The sequence below is a fragment of the Cherax quadricarinatus genome, chromosome 74, assembly GCF_038502225.1.
Source record: "Cherax quadricarinatus isolate ZL_2023a chromosome 74, ASM3850222v1, whole genome shotgun sequence".
Classification (NCBI taxonomy): Eukaryota; Metazoa; Arthropoda; class Malacostraca; order Decapoda; family Parastacidae; genus Cherax; species Cherax quadricarinatus.
Genome location: NC_091365.1, coordinates 7,394,776 through 7,407,275, shown reverse-complemented (window position 1 = coordinate 7,407,275; position 12,500 = coordinate 7,394,776). Strand labels below are relative to the sequence as shown.

Sequence of the window (12,500 nt, the reverse complement as noted above, 5' to 3'; positions counted from 1 at the left end):
CCCCTTCCCTCCGCACCCACTTTCTTAACCCAAAAATTCCCTGAACCTCCCAACCTTTTAAAATTTTTAAAACCCACATATCTCTTCGAACCCCTTTTCCCGTCTCATTAGATCTATCCTCCAGTGGGTGTTTATATCTTACCCTATATATTTTTTATTTTTTATAAATATATAAAGAATTCCCTAGAACTGTCCCAGGGACCCTAAACCCCCAGAAAGGGAAAAAACTTTATATTATATATATATATATATATATATATATATATATATATATATATATATATATATATATATATATATATTATATATATATATATTTATATATATATATATTATATATATATATTTTTATATATATATAATATATAAAAATTTTTATATATATAAAATATATAATATATATATATAATATATATAATATATATATATATATAATATATTTTAAAAAAAAAATTTTTTTAAAAATTTAAAATATTTAAATTTTTAAAAATTAAAATAAAAATTTATTTTTATAAAAAAATTTTAAATTTAAAAATTTTAAAAAAATTTAAAATTTGAAATTTAAAAATTAAAAAAAATTTAAAAATATAAAATAAATAAAATTTAAAATAAAATTTATTATTTTTTTTTTAATAAATTTAATATAAAAAAAAATTTAAAAAATTTAAAATTATATTTTTAAAATATAAAAAAATAAAAATTTTAAAAAAAAAATATTTTTTTAAAAAATTTTATAATTTTTAAATTAAAAAAAAAAATTAAATAAAAATTTTAAATTTAAAAAATTTTAAAAATTATTAAAAAAATTTTAAATTTAAATTTTTTTATAATTTTTAAAAAAATTTTAAAAAAATATTTTTTTATTTTTTAAAATTTTAAAAATTAAAAAATTTTTTTATATTATTATTTTAAAAAATTTTTAATAAAATTTTTAAAATATAATTAAAAAATATAAAAAATTTTAAAATAAAAAATTTATTATATTTTTATATTTTTAATATTTAATAAATTTATTAAAAAAAAATTTTAATAAAAATTTTAAAATTTTTTTAATAAATATTTTTAAAAATTTTAAATTAAAAATTTTAATAATTTTTAAAAATTAAAAAAAAAAATTTAATAAAAAATTTTTAAAATTTTTAAAATAATATATTTAATAAAAATTTTTTTTTAATCAAAAAAAAATTTTTAAATTTTTTTTAAATTTTAAATTTTATAAAAATTTTAAATTTTAATAATATAAAAAAATTTTTTTAAAATTTAAAAATTTTTTTAAATAAAATTTTATTTTTTATTATAATAAAAAATTTAAAAATAAAATTGTTTTAAAATTTTAAAAATTTTTAAAAAAAATAAATTAAAAAAATTTTTAAAAAAAAAACAAAAATTTTAAAAAATTTTTTTAAATTTTTTTTTAAAAATTTTTTAAAAAATTAAATTTTTTAAAAATTTTAAAAAATTTAAAAATTTTTATTAAAAAATTTTAAAAAAAAAATTTTTTAAATTTTAAAATATTTAATTTTTTTTAAAATAATAAAATTTTAATAAAATTTTATTATATTAAAATTTTACAAATTTAAAAATTTTTAAAATTTTATTTAAAATTTTAAAAAATTTAATTAAAAAATTAATATTTAATTAATTATTAAAAAATTTTAAAACTTGGGAAATTTTAAAACTTAATTTAAAAATTTTTAAAATTAATTTTTAAAATTTTTTTTTTAAAAAAAATTTTTTTTTTTAATTTAATTAAAATTTTAATTTTAAACAAATTTAAAAATTAATTTTATAAAAAAAATTTATTTTATAAATAAATATATTTTAATTTTTTAATAATTTAATATAAAAAAAATAAATATATTTTTTTCTTTGGCCAAAATTTTAAAAATTATTGCATCCCAAATTTTTTTCTTTTTAAAAAGTATTCTTTTAAGAAGAAAAATTTTATTGGGAATTTTAATTTAAAAATTAAAAATTATAAATTTAAAATATAAAAATTTATTTAAAATTAAAAAAATTTTTTAATTTTTAAATTTTTTCAAGACCCCGTTAACCCGGGTCCCAAAAAAAAAAATAAAAAAAAATTTTCTTCTTAAATTTTAACCCCCTTACATTTTTTTCAAGTCTCAAATCAACATTTAAACTTTAATTATAATAAAAATTTATTTAAATAATATAAAATTTTTAAATTAACATTTCCCCTTTTTCGGTTTCATACATTGAAAAAAAGCCCTAATTTTTTTTTTTTTCACCCCCCCCCCAACATAAAAAAATTTCCCCCTTTTCCCCCAAATTTCCTTTTAAAAGGGGTTTTAAAAACCCCCTTTTTAAAAAAAACCCCCCCCAAAAAAGGGGGCCTTATTCTATGCCTTTTCTAAATCCATAAATGCAATAAAAACTTCCCTACCTTTATCTAAATACTGTTCACATATATTCTTCAATGTAAACACTTGATCTACACATCCCCTACCCACTCTGAAACCTCCTTGCTCATCCGCAATCCTACATTCTGTCTTACCTCTAATTCTTTCAATTATAACCCTACCGTACACTTTTCCTGGTATACTCAGTAAACTTATTCCTCTAATTTTTACAGTCTCTTTTGTCCCCTTTCCCTTTATATAAAGGGACTATACATGCTCTCCGCCAATCCCTAGGTACCCTCCCCTCTTTCATACATTTATTAAACAAAAGTATCAACCACTCCAACACTATATCCCCCCCTGATTTTAACATTTCTGTCGTGATCCCATCAGTTCCAGCTGCTTTACCCCCTTTCATTCTACGTAATGCCTCACGTACTTCCACCACACTTACATTCTGCTCTTCTTCACTCCTAAAAGATGGTATACCTCCCTGGTCAGTGCATGAAATTACCGCCTCCCTTTCTTCCTTAACATTTAAAAGTTCCTCAAAATATTCTCGCCATCTACCTAATACCTCCATCTCCCCATCTACTAATTCCCCTACTCTGTTTTTAACTGACAAATCCATACTTTCCCTAGGCTTTCTTAACTTGTTTAACTCACTCCAAAATTTTTTCTTATTTTCATTAAAATTTCTTGACAGTGCCTCTCCCACTATCATCTGCTCTCCTTTTGCACTCTCTCACCACTCTCTTCACCTTTCTTTTACTCTCCATATACTCTGCTCTTCTTATAACACTTCTGCTTTGTAAAAACCTCTCATAAGTTACCTTTTTCTCTTATCACACCCTTTACTTCATCATTCCACCAGTCACTCCTCTTTCCTCCTGCCCCCACCCTCCTATAACCACAAACTTCTGCCCCACATTCTAATACTGCATTTTTAAAACCATTCCAACCCTCTTCAAACCCTCCCCCCCCACTACTCATCTTTGCACTAGCTCACCTTTCTGCCAATAGTCGCTTATATCTCACCCGAACGTCCTCCTCCCTTAGTTTATACACTTTCACCTCCCTCTTACTTGTTGTTGCCACCTCCCTCTTTTCCCTTCTACCTCTTACTCTAACTGTAGTTACAACTAAATAATGATCCGATATATCAGTTGCCCCTCTATAAACATGTACATCCTGGAGCCTACCCATCAACCTTTTATCCACCAATACATAATCTAACAAACTACTTTCATTATATATATATATAATATATATATATATATATATATATATATATATATATATATATATATATAATACATACATACATACATACACACACACACAGACACACACACACAGACACACACACAGACACAGACACACACACAGACACACACACACACACACACACACACACACACACACACACACACACACACACACACACACACAGTTATGCCGAAGTTCAAAATGTTTAATAAACAAACTGGTAACCATAAAAGTGTACTACTAAATATGAAGACTGACAAAAGTTGCAGCCTAAGCTTAATTATAGTGGGATAGCGTTGCTTCAAGTCATTGTGAACTGTAGAGATTTGAGAAACGTTGTCTGAATAAAAACTTGTTTGGAAACTTGTCTGTTTTCATAGTAGTCGGCAATAAGAACATAAGTATGAACGCTTCAGTAGGTCTACTGGCCCATGCTAGGCAAGTCCAAGTCACCTACTGGCCTAAGATAGTCAGGTGCAAGTCACATCCACTTAAGGAGCACTGCATCAGACCTATTAGTCCAACGTGTGCACCACAGCCTGGTCGATCAGGAGCTTGCTTGAGGAATTTATCAATTCCCTTTTGACGACAACTAAGTCTGTAATGTCCGGGTGTATGAAGGGTCCTCAAATAGGTTGGTACCTTTACATTCACTGAGTTACCTTCGAGTGCGCTCACTGCCCCCTTGCTTTTCACTGGGGGTCTGTCCACTTTCTGCTGTAATGCTCTATTTCATCCTCTTTGGCCACTCTTTAAAGGTAAGAGCAAATTTACTGGTTGTTTCCTATGTAAAGTAAAAGGACTTACTGTCGGTAATTCTACCAACATTATTACACGTTGTTTCCTAGTACAAATATCTTGACTGCAACGGCTGTAGAGAAAGAAAATCAACAATGTTGGAAGACTGTCTCGAGAGTTCTCAGAACTCGAGTAGATTACAGCCTTATTTATAGTGTCAATGCTAGAATAACCAAAATGAGGTACAGAGTTTATACAAGATCGCTGATAGATTACCAGGCACCAGTTTTAGTCCTGCAAAATAATACAAGTTGTACCTAAAAAAAAATGCAAATTGAAGTCCTATGAATTATTCTAGGCTGTTCTATAATGATTAAATTTCTTAGTATGAGGAAAGAATTAGGTTGAGTATGCGAAGTCAGTCTCATGACAGGACTGAAGCTTCTGCCTGGTGATAAAGGCAATGTTGTCTCTGAAGAATTCTTGGAACACTAGGTTTCAGATAACAGCCACGCATATTAAAATGTTTGGTCTGCCTGAATTGTATCAAGCTAGGTAAGTCTCTGATATCTGACCAACTATCCTCCTAAGAAACTGATCACACAGTCTTCATCAAACTGCTATATTTAGTGTTCTAGGAAGTCTACAGAATGAAAATAACATCACGCAGACTTACTACACAGATAATGTAGCTCTCCAAAATCTTGTGAGTGAGAGGTCGCCAGAGCTGTTACAGTAAACTAGCCTGATGTTAATGCGATTCAGAAAAATATTAGAATTAATAATAGTAAACTAGCCTGGTGGTAATGCGATTCAGAAAAATATTAGAATTAATAATAGTAAACTAGCCTGATGGTAATGCGATTCAAAGAAATATTAGAATTAATAATTAAGTCCATCATGCCAACTACTTTGTTTACCGCGCGTTTTGATCTCAAGCTTGCAGAAGCTACATACACACACAGTTCAATTCCGCATCCCCATCCCTTGCTTGAAATAGCCTATGATCTAAATGTAACATTTTTGTGCCTAAAGCCAGACAAGACATGAATACAACGATTTTTTAACAAAGGGATTCGAGTCAAACTTCTGTGTATTCCGGAAACATGATAAATTCTATTCCTTGGCTAAATTAGCAGTAAGCTAAAACAATATCGAGTATAATTTTAAGTTTCTCTAACAAAAATTTAAGAATTGTTATTAGAAATGAATTAGAAAATGAGTTTGAAGAAAGTAAGAGTACATATAAGAATTAGCAGCTCCACTGCTCGAAGAATCAATGGAATGGACATGTTTATGGATAGAGTAACAAGATGAGTGAACTACTACAGACGTTGTTGCTACTAGACTTAGAACGAAGCGAAACTTGTGAGAAAGTTGCCTAATTTTTTATACCCTTGTTAGCTTAGCAGTAAAATTGATATCTAGGAATCAGTCGACTAATGTGGGTCTCATTCTAGGGAAGGAGCTACAGCACTCCAACGGAGGGAGTCTTGGCTTTCTTAGGTCATCCTAGGGACCTAGGTGAACCCTCTGGGGTCAAAACTCCGGGAAAAGTTCTCTTCTAATCTACCAATTAATGATATTTCCTTAAAAAATGGATTTATTAATACATTTCAACTCCTACCTTCTTCAAACTCTGCCATTTCTTTCTAAGTAATACTTGTTAAACTTCTGTTTGGCCATCCATAATTATTCAGCACTCTCTCAATATATATTTAGTCTAGATATAAACCTCAGTATGTTTTTGAATGTTTATGTGAGGAGGAATACATAGCACCTTGACTTTAATACCTTTATCAGTAAATCGTGTATATTTGTCTGGCTTCTGAAACAAACTCGATCTTAAATTAATACAGGGGTTACTAGATCCCGGATTTGCCTAGTCCCAGAGTCTCCTGGTCTTGAATTCACCTGGTTCCATAGTCACCTGGTCCTGGATTTACCCGACAAACCTGTGACTGGTTTCGAAGGATCTGCTACCTCCGCAGCCCAGCTTGAGGTCTGCTCCTAAACTCACCTGATCACCTTCGTTGAGCCTCGGGTAGCACCTGTCTGCAGGGGTATTGGGTGCTACTCTGGACACCAGGACGGGCAGGTTCTGGTCAGCGCCGCCCTTGACGTTGAAGCCAAACTTGCCACCTTCGTCAGGCTTCATCCTGATGGTGACAAGGCCGTGGGCGCTCTCCTCGCTTCCTCCCCCCGGCTGTGGACGGCCAGGCCAGGCCAGAAGAAGAGGCCAAGAATGAGTGCCACCTACACCAGCAAGCAGTGAACACCAAGCCACCCAGAGAGAAAAGTTCAAGAATAAAAACATTCTGAATCCCCTTACCCCAAAATGGATGCAAAAAAAAAAAAAAAAAGCAAAATACATTTAAGAAGGGGGCAAGAGTTACGCTTAAGATAAAAGTGTTGGAGAATTAGTCCCTAAAATACCTGGAAATGAGAAAAAGTATGAAAAGTGTATAGAAAGTCGTTGATCAAAATACATAGCGCGTTGAATAAATAATGAGTAGGTGTAATTAATGTGCCCACGTCACCTACCTTTGTACACGAGTTTCTTATTGACTTGATTATATCACTTAACACGCTACAACTTTCCCCGATCACACAACAAGTTTACCATAGTGAAGAATACACGTCAATACGGTGGATGAAATCACAACAAATCTACAACTTGGAGAGGAAACTTCAGAGGACGTTTCTGTTCAAGACAAGAGAGAAACGTTGTCTAAAGTTCCCTCCCCAAACTGTGTAGTAGATGTGACATGCAGTCCTCGTGTTATTAAAGCTACTGGTCCATCACGCCACAATATCTTGCTACCAACGCTGTATTTTACAAAAAAAAAAAAAAATAACTAGTCAAGTTTATATGCGATGGACACTTCCGCATATCTACGGCAAACAACTCTCAACTTCCACTCCCATACATACCCAACATAGCATCCTAACTAATCATGACGTATACATGACATCCTAACTAATCATGAGGGATACACGACACCCTGATTAATCATGAGGGTTACACGACATTATGATTAATCATGAGGGATACATGACATTCTGACTAATCATGAGAGATACGCGACATTCTAATCATGACATTTCCGTAGATCTTAAATTAGACTTCATCCCCTCCCTCCAAAAAAAGAAAAAAAAAAGCGTCCACGAGATATCAATATCATTCTAGAGGGTAGTTGTGAGGAGTTGTGGGTTGGTTGCCAGTATGCTGATCGTAAAGATGTTTTAGTTTGTGAGAAGGTTGTGAGGTGGATTGGTTGTGAGGCTGAGGTGGTGGTGGTTGAGGTTAAGGGGTGGTGGTTGTGAGGTTAAGGGGTAGCGGTTATGAGGTTAAGGGTGGGTTGTGAGGCTATGGGGTGGTTGTAAGATTAAAGGGGGGTTGTGAGGTTAAGGGTTGTGAGGTGGGATGCCACAACCTCCTCCCAGACAGCCACTCCTCAATGACTGGGACACACTCCTATACCGTCTAAAATTAGCAACAGTTTAAAGGTGAGGGACCATGTTGATGTCCAGGAGTACCCGGGCTACCGGCCTGCCCCTACCCACCCTCCTCCACCTGCTACTGCTGCTGCTACTGTTGCTGCTGCTATTAGTACTGCTGTTGTTGGTGCTGCTGTTGCTGCTAATGGTACTACTACTACTGTTAGTGCTGCTGGTACTGCTATTGGTACTGTTGCTGTTGGTGCTGCTGCTGCTGGTACTGCTATTAGTGTTACTACTTCTGGTACTGCTGTTGGTGCTACTGCTGTTGGTGCTGCTGCTGCTGGTACTGCTGTTGGTGGTGGTGGTGGTGCTGCTGCTGCTGGTACTGCTGTTGGTGGTAATGCTGCTGGTGCTGCTGCTCTTGGTGCTACTCCTGCTATTGGTACTGCTGCTGGTGCTGCTGCTCTTGGTGCTACTCCTGCTATTGGTACTGCTGCTGGTGCTGCTGCTCTTGGTGCTACTCCTGCTCTTGGTACTGCTGCTGCTCCTGTTGTTGGTAATGCTGGTAGTGGTGGCGCTGTTACACTGATGCTGCTTGTGCTGTTGGGGGAATTAACGTTGTTGCTGATGGCGTTTCTGGTGGTGCTGATGCTGCTTCTGCTGATGGCACTGATGCTGTTGGTGGTACTCATGATGTTTCTACTGTAGATGGTGCTGTTAGTTTTGCTGCACCTGATGCCTGATATGCTGTTGGTCTTGGTGGTGCTCCACTGCTGCTGTTAGCGGTGCTACTTGTGGTAGCGATAATGCTGATGCGGCTGCATTTGGAGATACTACTGCTTTCCATGTCGCTGCTGCTACTGATGTAACTGCTTCGCGCTTATGGTGCTTACATTACCAGTGCTGCTTGTGATGATGCTTCCGGTGTTGTCTGAGCTGCTGCCAGTTCCACCAAACAAGGAGCTTCCCTCACTGAGGAAGCAGGATGAAAGCAAGTAACCCTGTCAAGTACAGCGACACAACCTTCTACCTACACTAGACATACACTGTATTCTTATCCTCGTTCACCAGCTTGACTTACAACAAATATTTGACTGTTCTCGGCTGACGCTGTCCAATGCGTTATTACACTCATGAGGAAGCACTAAACCCACATGAGTCATGCAGCTCCTATTGAAATGGAAGGCATTCAGATTCGATTCAAGGACCTTCTAATTCCTTGGAACAGGAGCATTGCGCACCCTTGAAGGGTGTGCAATGCGCTGGAAAACTAATTTGCTATTTGGTGGACAAGTTGGTTTACCTTAATGTTCCCACTGGTATATTATTCTTGGGAAAGCGCTGTGTAGAATTATACAACGCCTGAATAATAATGGGAAATTATCATGCTTGATCCAAGAAAGAGAAAAGAAACCAATTTCTTGAATCAAAAGTCGTCCATGAGCGTCAACACTCCCTCTGAAGGAAGTGATATCATTAGCTGAATGAGCAACACAACACCTACCATTTACACCAAACATTTGTTTACACGGCGTTAAGGAACCCAAAACGATCAAGATACTTTCTAAGACCTCCATTATCCAGACTATGACCAGCAGGGCCATAAAAGGTCTCCCCCAGTGTGAATACATACTGGATGACCCCAATAACCTTAACGACGTACTGATATTAACCTTGAGAACGCCAAGTCACCTTTCATCAATGTCACTTTACAGCTTCACTTTACAATACCAGACAAGTCTTCCCCGACACACACACACACACACACACACACACACACACACACACACACTTCCTCGTCCCGGGGAGCAAATGTCAACACTTCCTGTAAAAGTCCACTACAGTCGACGTCACCAATTGTATTCAGAACTATTTAAAAAATACTGAAGAAGTAATGAGTCAGTTGGGAAAATACATGATAAAGTTGGCAGGAATGTTGACCACGTTTATATAGTTTCTTAGGACGAGTTCTGCAGCTTATGACTCACATCCTAGGAAAAATAAAAAGGCATCGCCTAACTTCTTGTAACCAAGGTTAAGGTCAGTCAGTCAGTCAGTCACAAGCAATGATACAACACCAAACGTACAGAGTACTGCCAACTACTGTTACAACACAACCATGTAACTACTACTGTTACAACACAACCATGTAACTACTACTACTGTTACAACACAACCATGTAACTACTACTACTGTTACAACACAACCATGTAACTACTACTACTGTTACAACACAACCATGTAACTACTACTGTAACAACACAACCATGTAACTACTACTGTAACAACACAACCATGTAACTACTACTACTGTTACAACACAACCATGTAACTACTACTACTGTTACAACACAACCATGTAACTACTACTACTGTAACAACACAACCATGTAACTACTACTGTAACAACACAACCATGTAACTACTACTACTGTAACAACACAACCATGTAACTACTACTGTAACAACACAACCATGTAACTACTACTACTGTTACAACACAACCATGTAACTACTACTACTGTTACAACACAACCATGTAACTACTACTACTGTTACAACACAACCATGTAACTACTACTGTAACTGTAACTACTACTACACAACACAACCATGTAACTACTACTGTACTGTTACTACTACACAACACATGTAACTACTACTACTACACAACCATGTAACTACTACTACTGTTACAACACAACCATGTAACTACTACTACTACTGTAACAACACAACCATGTAACTACTACTGTAACAACACAACCATGTAACTACTACTACTGTTACAACACAACCATGTAACTACTGTTACAACACAACCATATAAATACTACTGTTACAAAACAACCATGTAACTATTACTGTTACAAAACCATGTAACTACTACTGTTACAAAACCATGTAACTACTACTGTTACAAAACCATGTAACTACTACTGTTACAAAACAACCATGTAACTACTACTGTTACAAAACCATGTAACTACTACTGTTACAAAACAACCATGTAACTACTACTGTTACAAAGCATCCCTGTAACTATAAATATCGTTGGTTTCAGTGGGCTGGTGACACCATCAATCATGTCATATAAACACTGACAGTGAAAACTGAGAATCTGAATTATGTCATCGTTTCTCTACATAAACCATCAGACACAAATTCTCAGCTAATGCAAAATGAAAACTGCATCTATCTAAGTTCTTCTGTACCCGACCGCAAACATCATCTTCCTCGGTGATTTAACATAGAAAAATGTAACTATCACTGTATTTAAATTAATTATACTCTGTGGTAGCAGAGGAACTTGCAGGAGGTAGTTCACATGAAGTCACATACAAGTGAAGTGTTGAAGGCTGTGATGATAAATTCGATTAGGTGAGCAAAATGTAGAACCCACCAAACCCTTGCCTTTATATCAGCAAATGGCGATGATCTGGTACGACAGGTAACATTGTCAAGTACAGACGGGCCCTGCTTTACAGCGTTTCACTTTACAGCATTTTTCAATTATACTCATTCTTCATTTATTCAGACTTCCTACAATACATATATTCAGCACTCACAATAACATAAGGACGAAAGTATTTTAAAATAATTTGTGTACTGTATATGCATTTTTTAGGGTCAGCTTTATTGGTTAGTAAAGTGTAAACATGTTATGTTTTTATATGCACTTGAAAGTGAAAAAAAAGCTGTTTGACTTTACAGTGATTTTTGCTTTACAACAGTAGCCTGGAACCTAACGTACTGTATAAGCGGGGCCTTCCTGTATATCAAATTCGAATCCCAGGATAATAGAGGTCCAGCTGTACACCGTCACCACGCTTGGACAGGCCAACAAATCATGGTAAGGGTGTTTCAAAGAATTTCAATTTTAGCAATAAACAAATTAACTAGGGACAATACGGAACCATAATGAAACATCCTGGAGGATATTTGAGTAACACAACTCTAGTTTATAACCAAGATAATTAATGTAATGTCAATATAAACCTAATACACATAAAAAAAAACAAGAATTACACGATGTTGCAAGTTAGAAAGGGAATGTTGTTCCCTACACAGGTGAAAAAATTTGTCACTTGGTCAAGAACGCGAAAAATATACTGTTAAGAAAAATTGGAAACACTGAGCTAAAACTTAAGCGTCACATAGAATATTCTATCAAAAAAAATATTTTTTTTTTAATAAATGTTCTCTTAAGCTAAATTCAAGTATAAATCACTTGAAGTATCTTGTTCCTTAACTAAGGTGAGGCGAACAAACACATTAACAAAATATCTAAAACACAATATTACTGTGTACTCCGAGAGAAACCATTACTAAGTTTCCATAAAGGTAACGTAACCAAGCTACAAACATCCCATAAGAATATTTTAATTGATATTGAAGAAAGTTGTAATAGCATGGTCATGTAGCGTCTCAGGCCCAGACTCATGGACATCTACATTCATCTAGTTCCCACACAGCACAAAAAAAAAAAAACTGAAATAGCCTCACTCCACAAAGTTGCCAATGAAGCGATGGTAAAAATAGTGGTGTGTGTGTGTGTGTGTGTGTGTGTGTGTGTGTGTGTGTGTGTGTGTGTTGTGGTTGCAAGGGTAGAGTCACAGCTCCTGGCCCCGTCTCTTCACTGGCCGCTACTGTGTCACTTCCTGCTCCATGAGCTTTATCGTATC

The 12,500-nt window shown here is 34.3% G+C and overlaps 1 protein-coding gene across 6 annotated transcripts in view; it reads right to left on the bottom strand.

The window, feature by feature from the left end:
• Ptpmeg (protein tyrosine phosphatase Meg) overlaps positions 1 to 12,500 on the bottom strand; it is a 560,698-nt gene that overhangs the window by 67,898 nt on the left and 480,300 nt on the right. For 5 of the 6 annotated variants that reach the window (XM_070100756.1, XM_070100755.1, XM_070100757.1 and 2 more), the window contains one exon: positions 6,391 to 6,576. The exons of the other annotated variant lie outside the window; for it this stretch is intronic. In XM_070100756.1, the coding sequence (XP_069956857.1) occupies positions 6,391 to 6,576 (186 nt within the window). The remainder of the gene's footprint in view (positions 1 to 6,390; positions 6,577 to 12,500) is intronic. 6 annotated transcript variants of the gene reach the window in all.